The sequence below is a fragment of the Myodes glareolus genome, chromosome 3, assembly GCF_982192425.1.
Source record: "Myodes glareolus chromosome 3, mMyoGla1.1, whole genome shotgun sequence".
Taxonomy (NCBI): domain Eukaryota; kingdom Metazoa; phylum Chordata; class Mammalia; order Rodentia; family Cricetidae; genus Myodes; species Myodes glareolus.
The window spans coordinates 10,834,602-10,852,663 of NC_142028.1; the positions used below are offsets into that span (position 1 = coordinate 10,834,602).

The 18,062-nt window shown below is 35.9% G+C and overlaps 1 protein-coding gene across 5 annotated transcripts in view; it reads left to right on the plus strand.

Moving 5' to 3' along the window:
- The window catches only part of LOC125399183 (solute carrier organic anion transporter family member 1A4-like), a 55,071-nt gene that overhangs the window by 29,056 nt on the left and 7,953 nt on the right, over nucleotides 1–18,062 (plus strand). For all 5 annotated transcript variants that reach the window (XM_087903995.1, XM_087903993.1, XM_087903994.1 and 2 more), the window contains 5 exons: nucleotides 866–1,087; nucleotides 5,258–5,422; nucleotides 6,594–6,795; nucleotides 8,711–8,876; nucleotides 16,430–16,602. In XM_087903995.1, the coding sequence (XP_087760121.1) occupies nucleotides 866–1,087; nucleotides 5,258–5,422; nucleotides 6,594–6,795; nucleotides 8,711–8,876; nucleotides 16,430–16,602 (928 nt within the window). The remainder of the gene's footprint in view (nucleotides 1–865; nucleotides 1,088–5,257; nucleotides 5,423–6,593; nucleotides 6,796–8,710; nucleotides 8,877–16,429; nucleotides 16,603–18,062) is intronic.

Here is an 18,062-nt window from a genome sequence, read left to right on the forward strand (position 1 = left end):
ATAGATGAAATGTAATTGAATACCATGTGATATTTTATTGTCTTAATATATATATATATGTGCGTGTGTGTGTGTATGTGTGTGTATGTGTGTGTGTGTGTGTGTGTGTGTGTGTGTGTGTGCGCGCGCGTGCGCCTGCTGACATCAGAAAAGGGCTCAGATGTTCTGAAATCATAGTTACAGGCAGTAGTGAGTTTCCATATTGGTGCTGCAAATAGAACTCAGAACCTCTGCAAGAGCAGCAATAACTTCTAGTTATTGCTGAACGGTCTCTCCAGTCTCCTTCTTCAATCACTGTGATTTCAGATATGAATTCATTAGGTTAAACCTGGTTTCTTAAATGTGTCTCAAATCTTTTAACTGTCTTTTTAAAATCAACTTTTAATTATTTTGCTATGTAACAATCCAGAGCTTTTCCTTCTTTGTTAATTTTAACTTTACCCAATTGAATAATCTCAGAGACTTTTTCTTTTTTTTTCTGAGGCAGGGTTTCTCTGTGTTTCTCTGACTGTCCTGGAACTCACTTTGTAGAACAGGTTGAACTCAAACTCAGAGAGATCTGCTTGCCTCTGCCTCACTGAATGGTGGGATTAAAGGTGTGTACCACCATTGTCCACCTCAGACACTTTTTCTAAAGGTCTGAATTCACCCAGCCTGGTGGCAGATACTTGTAATCCCAGAATTTAGGAAGTAGAAGCAGGGCACCATAGTACAAGGCTCAATCAAGAATAATAGCAAGCATGTGAATAGTTTACAAATAATATACAAATTTTGTGTTTAGATGTATTGTGATTCTTAATAATTTTCTACAGTTTACACAGGAAAGAATGATGCAAACTAACAAAACATCTGTATTTCTTCACAGATGACCTGACCATAACTCTCACTGATACGCGCTGGGTCGGTGCTTGGTGGATCGGCTTTTTGATTTGTGCAGGAGTGAATGTCCTGACCAGCATTCCCTTTTTCTTTCTTCCCAAAACACTCCCAAAGGAAGGACTAGAGGATAATGCAGATGTAACTAAAAGCAACAAAGAAGAGAAACACTGTGAAAAAGCTAAGAGGAGAAAACATGGAATGACCAAAGGTAAACAGGAAAACTTTAAAGCCTGTATTTGGTTTAAGTGGGTCTGCAGTTAATTTAACATTTGTCAGGTAAATTTAATGCTGACTTAAGATAGTTTGTCATTAGTGGTCCCTACTCATATGTGTTAAACTTCTTCCCCATTTATTCCTTGGAAACAACTGGCATTATTATAAGCATCTTATCCTAGATTAGACTTTTGAAAAATTCAAGTCAATCTGGATACTCAATAAGAAAAATATATTTCTCATCTGATTTGAAAAATCTATTTTACATTAAATATTTGTCCAAGCTAAGAAACACACATGAATAACTATAAATTAAAGCTAACGATAATGGGAGAGAAAAAATTGTCCTATGGTAACAGTATAGTTCAGTATGAAAAATGTCAGTTTAGCTGTGAGTATCCTTGATGTTAAGACTAGAAAATAGCCAGGTGGTGGTGACATACACCTCCAATCCCAGAATTCTAAGCAGAGACAGTGGATCTCTGTGAGCTTGAGGCCAATCTGGTCTACAGAATGAGTTATGGAACAGGTTCCAAAGCTACAAAGAAACCCTGTCTTGAAAAACAAAAACCCAAAGGTTGAAAGAGAAAACATGAGTGATAACATAATCCTCTATATTTGAAGGTGTGTGATAGTTTACAGGAGAACTGTTCCCTAAGGAGCAGACTGCTGTAAACAAACAGGAATGTTATCAACCTCTGGTGCAGAGCAGTGGTGTATCTGTGAGAAGCTGAGTGGTCAAGACTGACTATTGCTGAATCTTGGCACTAATTTCACACTTGTATGCAGGTGACCTCTGTAGTATTCTCTAGAGATTTGAGTTAGTACAAGAGGGGCATGGCATGAGCTCTGAAATTCTTAAAAAAATATAGTTGAAGGATAGGCAGGAGCTATTTCTTTTCCTGTCAAATGAGGGTTTCTGTGATATTCTGGTGCAGATTACTGTGAGGAACATTTTATTGGTGATATCTCTATTTCTTCTACCACTCATAACCTCCAATACCATCATGCACTGAATAATCACATGTAGGAGTAGGGGCTGCTTGTTCTTCCTGGTAGCCTGGCTAGCTTAGATCTAAAATAATCACACAAAAAATGTATTAATTAAATCAATGCTTGCCACATTAGCTCTAGATACTAATTGGCTAACTCTTATATTAATTTAACCCATTTCTATTAATCTGTACATCACCATGAGGTTGTGGCATACCAGCAAAGTTTCAGCTGCTCCATGGTTGTCCCTCTAACTTCACCTTCCTCCTCCCATGCTATAGGCCAAGCAAGTTCTTTATTAATTAACCAATAAAAGCAACACACAAACAGAAGGACCTCCCACACCATTTCCCTTTTTCTGTTCAAACAAAAAGGAAAATTTTAATTTTAACATGGTAAAATTACATATAACAAAACAGGTATCATATAAGAATTACAGATTCAATATTTATATCTACTTTATCTTTTATCATAACTAATTAAAACTATAACTATAGATTCTTCAACTCCATCAAAGACTCCAGAAGGATATGATATTACCTAAGTAAACAAGAAGTGCCTTGTTATCAACTTTCAAAACTCTAGAAATGACAGAGACATCTTGCTACCTGTACAGTCACCCATAGTTCTTCTGTACCATTGGGGCATCCATCTTTGGCCTACAGGCCCATAGTATCTGGCAGACTTTTCCATGAAGCAGGAAATTTCAAAGACAGTTCTGCCTATATTTGCAGTTTGTCAGTCACTTTCTTCTGTGTCCTGCAGAATATTTATCTGACTCTTTCATGTAGCAGGAATCCTGAAGGACCATCTCACCTTTAGACAAATTCAGCAGTCATTTCTCTATGAGTCCTGCATGTCCAGTCCAGGAATTAGGAGTTTCTTGCCCAAATGGCTATCAAATTCCATAAGGAGCCTCTTCAAAGCCCATCTTCCTCTTGAAGTACATTGGTGCTGCCAGGAACAAATATGTTTTACTGTCCTGAAAAGTCCTGATTTCTCAACAATTTTAAATGCCATATTCTGAAAGTTTCTAAAAGATTTGAAGAATACATACATATCTGAAATACATCTCTGTACATCTGCAAAATCTACCTAACATGACTACAAGCTTGACTGTTATAGATAACTATCTATTAACCTGTATTTCTTAATTATACATTACATTTTAATGAGATACACAAACACAATACCTTAATCAAGATCATAAATATACATATAAAAATTGAACTTAAATTTGTATCAATAAACCAAGATCTATACCAATGCAAATTATTCATATCTATATCATATCCCCCTTTAAATGTCAACATTTATAGACAATATTTGGGAATATGGATGTACTTTTATCCAAATTGCTTCCTGCTCTTTAGGGCACTGTTAACCTTGTCTTTCATAGTGTATCCTGTGTGCTGGGTTCATCTCAGTCATCAGTTGGGCAAGTAATTTGGCGGGGGGACGGTGTTCCTAGCAATCTTTCAGGGAGTCTTTTTCCATCAAACCATATTGGTCTGAAAGGTTCTCATCTTCTGTGAAACCAAAAGAAGAACTTCTCTTAAATGACCTGCAGCATGCCACCAGCAAACAACAAGAAGCTGTGTTAAATTCTGTATTTTTTTGTCTAGAATTTCTTTTCACTCCCTATCAGATTTTACATGGATGTAGTTACCCATGTTGGTGCCAATTTGTAGAAAAGGAGGGACCACTTTTTCTTCCGGGCTGCCCAGCTAGCTTAGACCCAAAATAATCACACAGAAACTGTATTAATTAAATCAGTGCTTGGTCCATTAGTTCTAGCTTCTTATTGACTAATTCTTACATATTAATTTAACCCATTTCTATTAATCTGTGCATCACCACGAGGTCATGGCCATCCAGCAAAATTTCAGCATGTCTATCTCTGGTGACAGCTCCATGGCATTTCTCTAACTCTGCCTTTCTCTTCCCATAATATAGGCCAAGCCAGTTCTTTATTCATTAACCAATAAAAGCAATACATAGACAGAAGGACCTCCCATACTAAGCACACATTTGCCTTAATCATTATTGACCAATGATTGGGCTAGTCACACTGTAAACCATTTCAGAGGCTTTAGCATTCTTAGAATCATGGTCATGTTAAGGATTTTCCTGAAAGGGCTAATATTGATTGTTGTGTGTGATTGTGTAGTCTGCCAGGTCAAAAAGATTTTCAAAACTAGGAAGGAATTTAGCATAGTATAAGACATATAGAAAATCAACGTAAATTGTGGAAACTTATTTGGGAGAACAGAGATGTCCAAAAGCTTCTGGGAATTCTGATTGTAACCCTCTCATTCACAAAGAGATTTTGTCCCCAAACTTTACTTCATTTTGTTAAATTTCTATACCTATACTTTTTAGTGGTTTCTTCTTGAAGCTTTACTCTCAAAAATTTTAGGCAATTTATTAAGAATTATAAAAAGTTAGAAAATCAAGATAGAAAACATAGAGACAAAAAAAGAGATTACTAAGTGTGAAGTTTGTTATCTTCTGTGAGATCCAATCCATTTACTACAGACAGTCTAAAACTAGACTTTCACCTTTTAATCAAGGAGGAGTTCTAATGACATTAGTTGGAAGGTACATAGAATACAACAAATGCGTAGGCATTTATTAGTGTGAGACACATGTGTTGAGATGTTTAAAAATATCACTATGTGCTTTCTAATGTTGTGAAATCCAGTAGGAATGCTGTGGTTGGCTAAACTGCAGCAGGATTTCTGGAGCTTTCTTAACATTTTAGCTTATCTGTTTTTATATCAAGGACTATAGCATCACTATCTGAACTCAAACTTTGTCAAAGAGAGTCCCTTGCAGATTCAAGAGGAAAAAGCTAGTAACTCTCTAGTTAATGCAGGATATTAGCAGAAAAAAATGGGAAAAGAAATAAAAGAGTGTAACCATAGATAGGATGCCAAGTCTTTATATGTTGCCTGATGACATATCTGGATTCTCATTCTCTTACACAGCCAGTTGTGGCACTAACTTCCATAAGCACCTTAAACAATGATTTAGAACTTTAGCCCAATGGGGTAAAACATTATCAACTGCATTTGTGTCACAATGCAGAATTTATAAAATTGTAAGAGAACACTGAACACAAAATGCAAGGCCAGGTTATGTTAATGGTCTCGACACTCTCTTGTTTCAGATTTCTTGCCATTCATGAAAAGCCTCTCCTGCAATCCGATTTATGTGCTTTTCATACTTTTAAGTGTGCTCCAGGTCAATTCATTTATCATGACTTTTACCTTTATGCCAAAATACCTGGAACAGCAATATGGAAAATCAACTGCAGAGATAATCTTTCTCATAGGTATGTATTTTTATTATTTCATTAGTAGTAGTACTTCCTCTTTCTCCAGGGATATGATGAACAGTATCCCCAAGGACTTGCTTAACAGGGTGATGATGTGACCAGGAAACTGTAAGATAATTTAACATTGCTAACATACTTGTAAATTTCTTCTTTCCAGTCTCTAGGTAAATCAAGAATGGGTAGGTAAAGGAAGAGGCCAGAAATACCATCTCGGTTCTTTCTCCAATCTGAATGAATATCATCATCATTATGGAAATATTTGGGAGTTTTTATGTCAGTCAATTTTTAAATAGTCAATATGTTAATTCAAAGAAGAATATAAATTTCAGTCACTGGGATTATGTATCTTACTCTCAGGTTTTATTTCTGGGCTTCAATTCTTGTTTTACACATTATTTCTAGTTTGATCACTTGGTTTCCTGGTGGTCTGAGTAATTTGGACAACCACATTCTGCCTTTCTTATTAGTGTACCAAATCTAGGGATCCTACCTATCTTTGGGTCTTTCCTGGATTCATTTACTCTTGAAAACTCACAATCATAGGCTGCAAGCAACCACATTATCTGCAGTTCTCTGAAAAACCAAATCCCAGTCCCTACCCTGGATAAAATTAAATGCAACTGCATGGAACTGAAGAGGACTAAAAATTTTTCCAAGTCTGGGGCTGCTGTTGTATGAATGCAACCTAGGCAGGATTTTCTCTTTCATTTCCTTTTGTACCTTTTTCTTTGATTTTTGGCTAGAGAAGTGATTCAGGAAGGAAAAATTCTGGGTAACATAGCCAGTGCACAGAAACTCCTACACTTGATGAGTATGGACTCAGCAGTGACCTCCAAAATTACTTAGAGACAAGTCAAATTCTAAATTGAGTGGAAAGAAGTACATAGTGTGTGTGTGTGTGTGTGTGTGTGTGTGTGTGTGTGTGTGTGAGAGAGAGAGAGAGAGAGAGAGAGAGAGAGATGTTATAAGGTGTTTATAACTTGCTTCAAATAATTAATTAATGCCAAGTGTATTTTTAAAGTGACATTTATGGGATATTTGAATTATGTGATTGACTGGAAGTTAGAATCACTTTATATTAGAAACAAATAATACCTTAAATAAAATGTATTAAAAATTGATAGCATTTTCTTCTCTTTTATGAATACTATTTTATTTGCATTTATAGGTGTTTATAGCTTACCTCCAATATGCATTGGATATTTAATTGGTGGCTTGATTATGAAAAAGTTCAAGATAACTGTCAAGAAAGCTGCATGCATAGCTTTCTCTTTATCCCTGATTGAGTACCTTTTATTTTTCTTGAACTATATGTGGACTTGTGATAATTTCCCAGTTGCTGGCTTAACTGCATCTTATGAACATGAACGGTATGTTATTTCCTATGGAAGAAAATATGATTTTCACAATTGCTAGTCCATTTTCTCCAAGGATTGTACATGTCCAGGTCATTTTACTACAACTTATTTGCATTTATCCATGGTGGTGTGCTTTAAAGTTTAATAAAGAAAATTTCCTGGAGCTTTCTAGCTTAAATTATACATGTATTTAAACACCAGATAGCTTTAAATGTTGACTATATAACAACAGACTGCTTTAAAGGTTGACCATACATACCAAAAAAACATTATATGTTTCTACAGTGGGCAAATTTAGAATAATTGAATCTAATACTGATGAGTCAATATATATACAATATTATAATATATATTATTATATATAATGTGTATATACATATTGTATATATACATATATGAATAAATCACTAGTATAGTTACATCTCATGTACACCATAGTCTTAGACTTTGTATTTTAAGAGTTCCCTGATCATATTCTATATTAGCATGGGAAATGTAGAACTTTGTTTAGAGCACAGTTATATAATCTGTTAACTAACCAGTTGAAATGCCAGCCCATCTGGGAAAAACTTGTGACTACAAAGAAACTGTGCTTGGTTCCCATTTTTATGGGTCTAGAAGCCCTCTTTTTTTTAGTGCTTTTTAGGGTTTTATGTGGATCCATGCCCCAGAGGGTGAGCACAGTAAAGTATTTGCTGGACTGGCAGAAGGACCTGAGCTCAGATTCCCAGAATCCATGTAAAGTTTTACATGGTACAGTATCTGAAATCCCAGCACTCTTACTATGAACTGGGAGCCACAGCAGGAAAACCTGAAAGGTCACAGGTCTGTTAGTTGGACATTTGCAGCAGTGACCAACAGGGGACTCTGTCTCCAACAAGGTGGAAGATTATCTTCTGACGTCCACATGCATGCTGTTGTATGTGTGCTTACATACATGAACACACAGAGACACACACATGTGAGTGTGTGTATGTAAATGTGTAAGAGAGAGAGATGGGGGCTGAGATTAAAAGAAAAGACCTTTCTTTTAAAGATTTTTAAAGATCTTTAAAATTTTTAAATTTGAATAATTTCACTATAAAAGCATGAATAATTATTTACATTATCTCATTTGAAACTCTTTTTGAGAAAGTAATTATTCTGTTTACTTTGTAGATGTAGAGAATAAAACTCATGGTGAATTAATAAATTTTCAGAAAGTGGCTTCAAAAATACCATAGTAGAATTCTGTATACTGACTCCATCTCCAGTCATGCTGACCTCTACACTAGGCTTGAGTGACAGAATTTGAATTCAGACTCTAGCTTCCTCACTATCATCTTTCAGTCCCATTGCCAATATGGGGCACGCTCTATTGCAGAACAGCATATATGGTTACTCAAACCACATATATATCTTATATATATCTTATAAATGGAAACTGCGTTTCTACAGGTCAGCCCATCGTGCAGATCAATGACAAATTACAATCTCCATTTTTTTTAAAGCTCCAACAGCAGAGTTTTTTTCATATATGGTAGGAAAGTAATTGAAGTTTATTTCTGAAGTAATTGAAAAAGCAGCAATGTGAACACTGGAACAGATAACTTTTAGGTCAAAAAAACAAAATATCGAGATCACACATTGATATTTGGATGATTTCTGGTTTTGTTCTGGGGAATTAGATGAGGTCTCTCTCTCTCTCTCTCTCTCTCTCTCTCTCTCTCACACACACACACACACACACACACACACACACAAACACACACACATCTCTCCCCCTGTGTGTGTGTCTTTTGTATCTCTGCCCATCTGTCTGTCTGTCTTTCTGTCTGCGTGTGTGTGTCTGTATGTGTGCATGCACGTGCGTATGTTTATGAAAATAAGAAAATAAAGAGTTTGCATGGTACTTCAGAATCAATAACATTATTTTTGATCATTTAAGAATTCAACAGCCTTTGTATGTGAAGAAAAATATTCTTGCAGAGTGCAACAAAAAGTGTAACTGTTTAACTAAAACGTGGGATCCAGTGTGTGGAGACAACGGCCTATCATACATGTCAGCCTGCCTTGCAGGCTGTGAAAACTCTGATGGAACAGGAATCAACATGGTATACACCCTTTCCGTGTTTGAAGTGATGTTTTGTGTGCTGTATTAATATGTGCTATGATCTAAGCCCACATCTACTAACAAACAAAAATTAGTCCATGCTTAAAATGCAGTAACATATTTTTGTGAACCACTAACTACTTTTCATATGTATATTTAAACTTATAATTTATAGATATTATGTAAAACCTTGACAGAATCTGAAAATTACTTTGTAATTTCAAAGCAGCTGAAATTATTATACAAATTAATGAAGTTAAAATTCCCAGAATTAGCTGGAGAGCTAGCTTAGCTGTAAGTACACTTGCTGATCTTTTAGTATATTAAAAGAAAGGTACCATAGAGATAAAAATAGGTATGGGGAGAAAATGAATTTTTAAAAACAGAGCTTTGAGAAACTTAGTCCCTAGATTTTTATTTTCCTTCTGGCCCACACCAGATGGCTCTCTTAATATGAGACAAAAACCAAAACTTATTTTAACAACATGCTTGAATTTAGAGGAGAGTCACTGTACAACTCCAAATTCAATTTTGACTTTTATGTGTTTCAGGACTAGTACTGAGAAGTAAAAAGATATGTATGCTTAGGTAGTGAGATTTTACTCAGCAGAGAATATTGATATCATAAGTCAGACTATTCTTTGCTTGTTGATTCTTTCTGGCTAACTATCATTTCTTCTTTAAGCGTCTAGATGCCCAAGGTCTCATGACCTCTTGAAAATGGGTATTTTCTTTTTTCTTGCAAAGCCAAGAACAGAAACCTGTTCCAACCCTTGTGAAGCATTCTTACAACTTGTAGGATTGTCACCTCTGTGGATGAGCTGTCATTTCTCTTTCTCTCTGTTTTTTTGTTTATTGTTTGATATTATCATTTTTATTGATTTTATTGAGCTATACATTTTTCTCTGCTCCCCTCCCTTCCTCACCCCTTCCATCCAACCCTCTCTCATGGTCCCATGCTCTCAATTTCCTCAGGAGATTTTGTCTTTTTCTACTTCCCATGTAGAATTGATAAGGAAAATGTGGTACATTTACACAGTGGAGTACTACACAACAGAAAAAATGACATCTTAAAATTTGCAGGCTAATGGATGGAGCTAGACAACTTCATATTGAGTGAGGTAACCCAGACCCAGAAAGGCAATTATCACATCTACTCACTCATAAGTGGTTTTAAAACATAAAACAAAGAAAAGCAGCCTACAAATCATAATTCCAGAGAACCTAGACAATAATGAGGACACTAAGAGAGGCAAACATGGATTTTTCATTTCTCATTATCGAGAGGCTTTCCTTTTCAAACTGAACCTTGATTAATTTTGATGATGTCCATAGCTTTTATTCTCCTGTGGAAACAAAAGTGAACCCTCTTCCTCAACATAACACATCTCCTGGCTCCAATTCTGAGGTTAGCACATTCTTGCAGTACACTAGCTTATTTAATTAAGAAGTTTGTTCTATTGTCCAGTGTCTATCTGTAGCTGTTGTTCCTTTCTTATTAGCATTAAGAAAATTCAAGGTTAATAAAGCATTAAGCAATCTTTTTGTGAGTGTATTTACCATCCCTTTCTTTTTATTTGTCATATCATTTAGAGTTCAATTTGATCTTTCTATAATTCCCTCCCCAATAGGACTGTTGCAAGGAGGGTCTGCTTATTCATCCCAGCTGCCCTGCTAGCTTAGACCTGAAATAACCCCACAGAAACTGTATAAATTAAATCACTGTTTGGCCCGTTAGCTCTGGTTTCTAATTGGCTAATTCTTATATCGTAACTTAACTAATTTCTATTAATCTGTGAACCACCATGTGGCAGTGACTTATAGGGTACAGTTCTCAGCATCTGTCTCTGGTGGATCCATGGTGTCTCTCTGACTCTGCTTACTTCCTTGCAGAATTCAGTTCTGTCTTTTCTACCTACCTAAGTTCTGCCCTATCAAGCCAAGTCAGTTTCTTTATTCATTAACCAATACAAGCAACACAGAGAGGGGACTCCCACATCATAGGACTATGTGGCATGCCTGTAATGTGCTTTATATTAAAATTAGCAAAACACTGCTTTATTTCCTTAGAACTATTTGCTGGAATGTTGTTTGTTCTTATCTATGCAGGTATACCCATGATGGCCATAACTTCTAGTAAATGTGTGATTACTAAATCATTCTTTTGCAAACTCAAAGCCATTGACCCTTGAAAACCTGAATAGGTATCAATCGTGTGGAGTACATGTTTTAGTTTTACAAATTCTACAACAAAGACCTTATCCATATGCCAGATTTCATTTCTTTGAGTACCCTTTGGGTTATGTCCTGAAGGTAGTGGTGTTTGGTTGTGGAAGAACAAGTAGGTCCTTTTAGTCTCCTTTTTCTTGTTGTCATGTGATGGAAAAGTCCTTTTATAAACCTTTGCTATTTATGTGATATTTCTTATGAAATTCTGAAACCTTCAGCACATTCTTAATCAATAATTGATCAATTTCTGCATTACCTTGTGCTGGAGGACCTGGCAGACCTATACAGTATAGATTGTGTATCAAATATATGGGATGATGCCTATTCCTGATTATAACTTGTACCTGAATAAATAATAAAGTCAACTCTGTATTATCTGGCAAAAGTTCAACAGTTTCAATATACAAAGCATCTCTTCCTACACATTGAAAATCAATAACTATGTGAGGTTCTTTAAAAACCCTTAGTACCATGACAATAACATATAATTCTGACTTTTGGACAGAATAGTAGGGACTTTGTTCCACTTAACTTAAATTTTCTGATTTGTAACCTGTCTTTCCTGATTTACTTGCATCAGTATAGAATGCAGGTCCCAACTATTGGTATGTCTTATACAATTTGAGGAAGGATCCAATTAGTTCTCTTTATAAATTGAATTTTCTTGCTTTGGGGATATCAGTTGTTAATCTCTCCCCCCAAATTACTGCAAGATCTTTGTCAGAGTTTACTTTCTTCCCATAATTTGTCAATTTCATCATTACTAAAAGGTACTATTTTTTGTCTATTCCCATTAATTAATAAAATCTAAATTTTCCTTTTATAACTAACTCAGAGACCTTTTTCATGTAAGCTTTTAATTTTTTACACAGTTTACGTGGTAAAAATATCCAATCTAAGATAATATTTTCCCTCTGCATTAAAATTACTATAGGGGAATATTTGAAAATTAATATGACAATAATGAAGTTAAGACTCGGATCCACAGGATGCACGTGTGATTTCTGTAATTTCTCTTCAATCAAAGTAAATTCTCTCTCAGCTTCAGCTGATAATCTCCTGGGACTTTTTAAGTCCTTGTCACCCTCTAAGATTTTGTTTAAATTAATCAGGTCATTGGGATGTATACCAAGAGTGGGCTGTAGATTGTAAATGTCTCCAAACAATCTTTGGAAGTCATTAAGAGTCTGCAATCAATCTATCCTAATTTGTACCTTTTGGGGTCTAATTTTCTTTAAACCTATTTTATAACCTCAGTAATTTGTAGAATCTCCTCTTTGTATTTTTAGAAGCAATTTGTAATCCCCATGTAGACAAAATTTTTTTTTACTTCTTCAAACATTCTTTCTAAAGTATCTACATTTGAGTCAGATAGTAAAATGTGATCCATGTAATGATAAATTATAGATTGAAGAAACTGCTTATGCATCATTTATAATGGCTGAACTACAAATAATTGGCACAGGATTGGGCTATTTAACATTCCTTGTGAAAGAATTTTCCATTGTTATCTTTAAGCAGACTGATAATTATAAGTAGGCACTGTGAAGACAAAATTTTTCTCTGTCCTTTTGTATATGTATAGTGAAGAAACAATCTTTTAAATCAGTGACTATAAGAGGCCATCCTTTAGGAAATAGGAAAGGCAAAGGAATTTCGGATTGTAGAGAACCCACTGGCTGATCAATGTATTGACAGTTCTTAGACCCGTTACCATTCTCCATTTTCCAGATTGCTTTTTAACAACAAATACAAGAGATTGCAAGGGCTGGTTGAGTCTTAAGTATGCTGAGTATCTAGTTGTTCCAACATCAGCTGTTCTAAAGACTGTAGTTTCCCTTTTGTTAATGGTCATTGCTTAACCCATAAAGGTTTCTAAGTTAATAATTTTAAAGTTAGGGCTGTTGGTACCTCTGAGAGTTTGCCAATTGTTGTTCTATATTTTAGTACAGCCTAAATATTCAGTGACTTTTAAATTAGGCTTTATAATTGTCTTCCCAGAAACATGAGGTAGTTTATTGTACATTTATGAGACTACAGAAACTGCAGGGATGTTAATCTGAGCATTTTATTGCTGCAACAGACCATGGCACCATAGATTTACTGCTATATTAGCCACATACGTCCTAGCCACTGCTCTCTATACTTCTGGCCCAAAATATTGAACCCATCTTGTACTTTATTTTACCTGAAATAGGGTTCTAATTCCTAGGAATTGAACATCTGCCTCCTAAGAGGCCAATTCAGATGCCAAGATTCTGAAGTAATAATAGTCACACCTGTACCTGTATCTAATAATACTTCAATTATAATGTTATTTATTTGTACTTTTAGCTTTGGCTTTGATAATTTATAGAAGTCTGCCAAAATATACACTTGCTATTTTCAACTGGAATATTTAATTCATCACTCATTGTTATTCTGTCATTCTGTCCAGTGCAGTACATTTTTTTACAACAGGCACTAGGCTTTCTAATTTTCATGGGAAAGCATGTCCTCTACAGTAACAGAGAAAGACTAGACTACTTTTGACCTGGGGGCCTGTGAGAGGCCCCCTCCCATGGAGTTCCCTGATGGTAATGGATTGCCTTGTTTGTCTCATGTTGATCTACATTCACTGATCTAATGCTGGCTTTGTCACATCTTCTGCATAATCAAACAGGTTGTGGTCTTCTAATTGGGTTATTCCCAGAAGAAACACTATTTCTAGGAGCAACCTGTTTACAATCCCTACTCAGATGGCCTATTCTACTTCAATTAAAACATTTGGTATTTTTATGTCTCTTCATATCTTTGAAAATCTCTTCTCCTATCCAAGCCTCAGTGAGTCAAGAAACTCAACATTGACTATGTGCTGGATCCATTCATCCATTGCTGCTTATCTGACCTTCAAAGGGCCAAGTATTTTTTTTTAAATTCTGAGTTATCATTTTAAAAAGCTGGAGATTCAAGAAGTACTCGTCTAACTTCTAGATTTACTATTCTTATTTGTACAGTCACAGTAAATCTTTGCAAAAAGTCACTAAAGTGTTCTCTTCATCCATGTATAAATTTATTGTATGATACAATTTCTTTTCCTAGTCTTGAATCTTATCTCAAACATTCAAAGCTGTTGTATGGCATAGGGACAAGATGTTCATTGTATACAGCTCGACTGTCTGTATCAGCATAATAGCCCTGATCAAGAATTTGACCTTGGAAAGCTTCAAAATATCTGACCCTACATTGATGTTCAAGGACCTTGACTTCCTTTCTCCAATAACTATGGCTGTGGACCATGGTCTATTACTGATGAGACTAGTTGAAGCCAACATGCGGAGTGATCTTATTTTTTGAAGCCCATTTCTTCACTAACTGCCTCACATAAAGTGAATGCATGCCATAAGAAACTAATGCTTCCTTAATATGTTTTAGATCTTTCATGCATACAGGCTCTCTTTTACATTCTATATATTCTTTTGGCTATTTAATATTTTCTTATTTTTCAGAAATAGTAACAGCGTAAGTAGTTAAAATTCTTGTTAAGTTATCTCTGACTCTGAGAGGTACTATTACAAGAGTAATAGTAAGTCTTTACTATTGTCTTTTGTATTTGCCCCATCTCATTACTTATCAATTACGACAAGTTGTGCCATGGTTTAAAATTATTCTATCATTGTGTTTTGTGGAGTATAAATTTTTTGACCTGTGAATATTTTTAAATTTTATCAATCAAATAATTTCTGGGTTTCATCCACTAATGATATCTTTTCATCATTAAAGATTATTTGGGTAGTGTGTAGATTGCCTTCCAGGAGGGATGTTCTATTGGCTAGCTTGTCATAACTTTTTAACAGATTTTGATTGTCAATTCGAACAGTATGGAGCCTTTCAGATAACTTCTCATTCCCAGTCTGTAAAGTCTATATATTATTTCAATACATTTCTCATTCTTGATTTTGTTATCAAACCATTTATTTAAGGACGTAATATGAACTATCAAGCTAATAGCAGCTATGTTAAGAATGTATACTTTCCAGGTAGGTCATATAGCTTTTCTAGAATTCTATCCATAGTAGAAACAAAAGGTTGTTAAATTCCTAAATGGTGGTATTATATGAGATTATCTTAGTTATGATTTAAGAATTTCAGAAATAAATTATTATTAATGTGGTTATTTAGTTATTAATCAAAATAATATCTATCAGAAACCTTCAGATTGCTTTTGGTGTAATAATATTGATTGACCAGCAGGTGGAGCTAGTGTTCAGTTAGTTGGTTTAAGTGGCTACTGAGCGTTTATAGTAACAACAGTGTTGGCCAGCAAGTTTCAGAGTTGTACCACCAAACTGGTCCAGGAATGCTGGAGTTCCCATCTTACTTGTACCAAAGTTGCTAACCTATAGATTTACTAAGTAGAACTCAAAACCATACTGAAAAGATTTTTGTTCAAGAAAAAGAGGAAAAAGAGTAGACAACATGCTCAGATGCCGATCAGGGTAGCTGTGCAGTGGTCAAGCAGAGGTTGAGCCCCTGAGCCACAGTCATGGGTGTGGAGCGGGTGGGGCCTGGGAGAAAGCTAAGCCACTGTGAATAGAAGTCGCATGGGTGGTTAGTCGCACAGGTGCTTAGCCGCATGGGGTATCACGCAGTTGCAGCGGGGAGAACCGCAGACTTTGGTCATGTGGATACTAGAAGCAACAATGTAGATGTAATTAAGAGAGTCCATGAGAGCCCACGATAAAAGCTAACAAATGTTTATTGGGGAACACTCACAATAAGAATGATGCTGCCGTCCTCTGCTCTGTGGGCACTGAGAGCTGTGCACAGAATCCAGAGCACCAGCTAAGATACAGCCAGCAAGCATTTTGTCTGCGCTTATAAAAATTCAGACCACACCCTGATAGGACAGTGCCCAGAAGGGTATTGGCTGAATAAATTTCCACAAGAAACAAAAACAAATAAACAAGCAAACAAATGAACAAGTGAAGTGTGCAATCAGGATAATTGAAGTTTTAAAAATTCGCTTCTTGTATTTTGAAAAATAAAACACCAATTTTGAAAAATCTCCCCCTTTATACTTTGTGATAGAATTCTGAGATACAAAAAAAGAAAGATGGAAGTAAAGGGGAGGAGGTCCTCCATCTTACTTAGCATTTAGTATTTATTTAATGGTGTTTGTGCTCTCCTTTGGTCCTCATTAATGCTCGATGAGTGCTCTTCCTCTGAGTTATATCGTTAGCCCCCAAACTCTCCATTTTGATATAACTAGCTATGTAGAAAATACTGAAGGTTTGCGCCCAATATTTTTCTTCTACAAATAAGACTTAGTATTTTTTTCTATAGGTGTTTCAAAACTGCAGCTGCATTCAGTCTTCAGGAAGCTCAACTGCAGTCCTTGGGCTGTGTAACAAAAGCCCTGACTGCACTATCAAGCTACAGTACTTTTTAATCGTGTCAGTCTTCGGCTGTTTCATCTTCTCACTGGCAGTCATACCTGGGTATATGGTTCTTCTGAGGTAATAAATAGCTCTTTCAGTTAGCATTCTCTTCTTCCTTCTTAGTTGTGTGTGCATAAGAGAGGGTATAATTGTGTGTGTGTGTGTGCGTGTGCATGTGCATGTGCGTATGTGTGTGTGTCTGTCTGACTCTTGACTCCACCAAGAACACAGAATTTTTTGGTCCCAGAAGATAATGATGGGAATCAGTTCTCTCCGTTTACCCTGTTTTTGAGACAGTCTCTCTCTTATTTCTGCTGCTGTACTTGCTGTGTACTCCAGTCTACCTGGCCTTCAAGGTCCAAGCAATTCTCTTTTCTCCTATTTTACTATGGGAATGCTAGGATTACAGATGCATGCCATTGAATTGAGCTCTTTTCTTTTGCTTTGTTTTGACATATATTCCAGGTTCTTGGGTTTAAATTCTGGTCATCTAGCCTTTGTGGCAAGCACCTTTTCACAAAGAGAATCATTCCAATGCCATTTAGATTTTTTGGTCACTTATTAAAATTCCTTTTCCCAAGAAAGACCACTGCAGTAATGGTTCTCAAAACCTCAGTGTGCTGAGATACCTTTAACAAGAAACATACAGTGAGTATTGCTATATTTCACAGTAATTTAAAGTTTTCTGAAATTTTCCTTCCTGTCCTTTCCTATTTTATACCCTTATGTCTTAAATCTACAGTAAGGGAATTCTTGTTTGGCCGGAAGAGAGGAGATGTTTAACACTCATTTCCTGGGGTCAACTAACTGACTGGCAGAAGATGCAAGTCTCTGCGTAAAAGTGACGGGGCTCCTCTGACATTCTGACTTCAACTTCTCACAAACAAACAAACAGAAAACATATGTGCAATAATAGATACTAGCTAACCAGGATACACATGAATGCAATAGCAGGTACTCACTAAGAAGTAGGTATAAAAATGCAACAATACCCAACTCTCTAACATAAAATGAGAACATTGAAGAGACAAGCTTCAAGGTTTTTTTTTTCTCTTTTTGCAAGTGTTCTTTCCAGCCTAGAAATCTTCACTAGATTTCCACTACCTAGAATTCCACTACAAATGGGAAAAACAGTTCAACACTCTTTTTCTTGTCTCATTGGAATTCAGGAGGAAAGTTGAGTTAACTGCGATGTGTATTTTGTAACATTTTTTCCTCATAAATAGAACTAAGGTTGTCACTTCTTCCTTATAGGCAATTGTACTTTTCTGTTTCTTTGCCCACATTCCCTTTCCACACCCTCTTCTTCTCTTCCTCCTCCTTCACTTCCCTCTTCTTTTCTCCTCTCACTTCTCATTTCCTCTTCTTTCCCTTCCCATCCCCTCTTCTTTCATCTTTCCTTCCCTGTCTTTCTCTTCTCTCCATTCTCTCCTCTACATTTTCATCCATTGCTTTGGTTCTTCCTTTCCTCTACTTCTGCCCACCATAAATAATCACTGGAATAGGCTAGGTATATCTTCTTATATATTCATTTTTCA